The sequence below is a fragment of the Nicrophorus vespilloides genome, unplaced genomic scaffold (assembly GCF_001412225.1).
Source record: "Nicrophorus vespilloides isolate i.1.1-1 unplaced genomic scaffold, Nicve_v1.0, whole genome shotgun sequence".
Lineage (NCBI taxonomy): Eukaryota > Metazoa > Arthropoda > Insecta > Coleoptera > Silphidae > Nicrophorus > Nicrophorus vespilloides.
In genome coordinates this window covers 191,380-192,217 of record NW_017097151.1, presented here as the reverse complement: position 1 = coordinate 192,217, position 838 = coordinate 191,380, and the positions used below count along the sequence as shown (strand labels likewise).

Sequence of the window (838 nt, the reverse complement as noted above, 5' to 3'; positions counted from 1 at the left end):
CGAAAAACGGTTTTTATATAAACTGAAAAGACATTAATTGATTCTGTTTTATTGAGTCAGCTATTTTATTAGCATTATTAACACGTTCGATTGGTCGAGAACATTCGTGGTAGTTGTTAGTTCACAGAACATGAGCTAAACCAGGGGTTTTCATAAGTTAATCAGTGTTCCGTGAAAACTAGGAATGAAATAATTACTAAATAATTAATTAATGTTTTTTCTCATTTATTAAAATTTTATTCAATATGATTTTATTAAGTATGATTAAATAATAAATTGTATTCACTAAGTAAAGAACATTATTAAATATTTTTTTTAAGAAATAAAGTTAAAATTTCAATATATATTTGGTTAAATAATTTCACAAAATCAATTAGCCGTTTCGCAGGCATCTATCCAATCATTATAAACATCTATTGGATCGGAGAGCACGTTTATAGTCGTTTGGTAATCCTCCATGCAAACTCTGCACGATATTCTCGCCGTATTTCTTCCCTTGTCCCTACAAAAAAAAACGTAATTATTATTGATATAATTTGCATATTTAAATCTAACAAACTAACATTTTCACTTCACAAGACTGCTCGTGATTGCAGAACGGACAGTTGAACTCCTGATCGAGTGGTTCGATGGCCTTCTTCCTTGTCGGTGCTTGTCTTTTTGATTTTCTGCGACCCATATTTTATCAAAGTTTTCCAAAATAATAGAAAAGACTGTTCCTTTCGAGCTGGATAAAATATTACTCTAGTACTAAGTTTCGTTTGCACAACTCAAGTGCCAATGGTAAAATGATTCTTGCAACTTTCACCTGGTCAGAATAACTTCTGCTTGTATACAA

The 838-nt window shown here is 30.8% G+C and overlaps 1 protein-coding gene across 2 annotated transcripts; it reads right to left on the bottom strand.

Annotated features, from left to right (window-relative positions):
• Nucleotides 1-369: 369 nt before the first annotated feature.
• LOC108559128 (transcription elongation factor 1 homolog) lies at nucleotides 370-679 on the bottom strand. Of its 2 annotated transcripts, none has more exons than XM_017916273.1 (2): nucleotides 564-679; nucleotides 370-502 (listed from the first exon to the last, which is right to left on the bottom strand). In XM_017916273.1, the coding sequence occupies exons 1-2, from the start codon at nucleotides 677-679 to the stop codon at nucleotides 370-372; spliced, it is 249 nt and encodes an 82-aa protein (XP_017771762.1). The 2 variants fall into 2 exon arrangements, with proteins under 2 accessions (XP_017771762.1, XP_017771763.1); XM_017916274.1 differs by having other exon boundaries at nucleotides 370-495; nucleotides 572-679.
• Nucleotides 680-838: the final 159 nt, after the last annotated feature.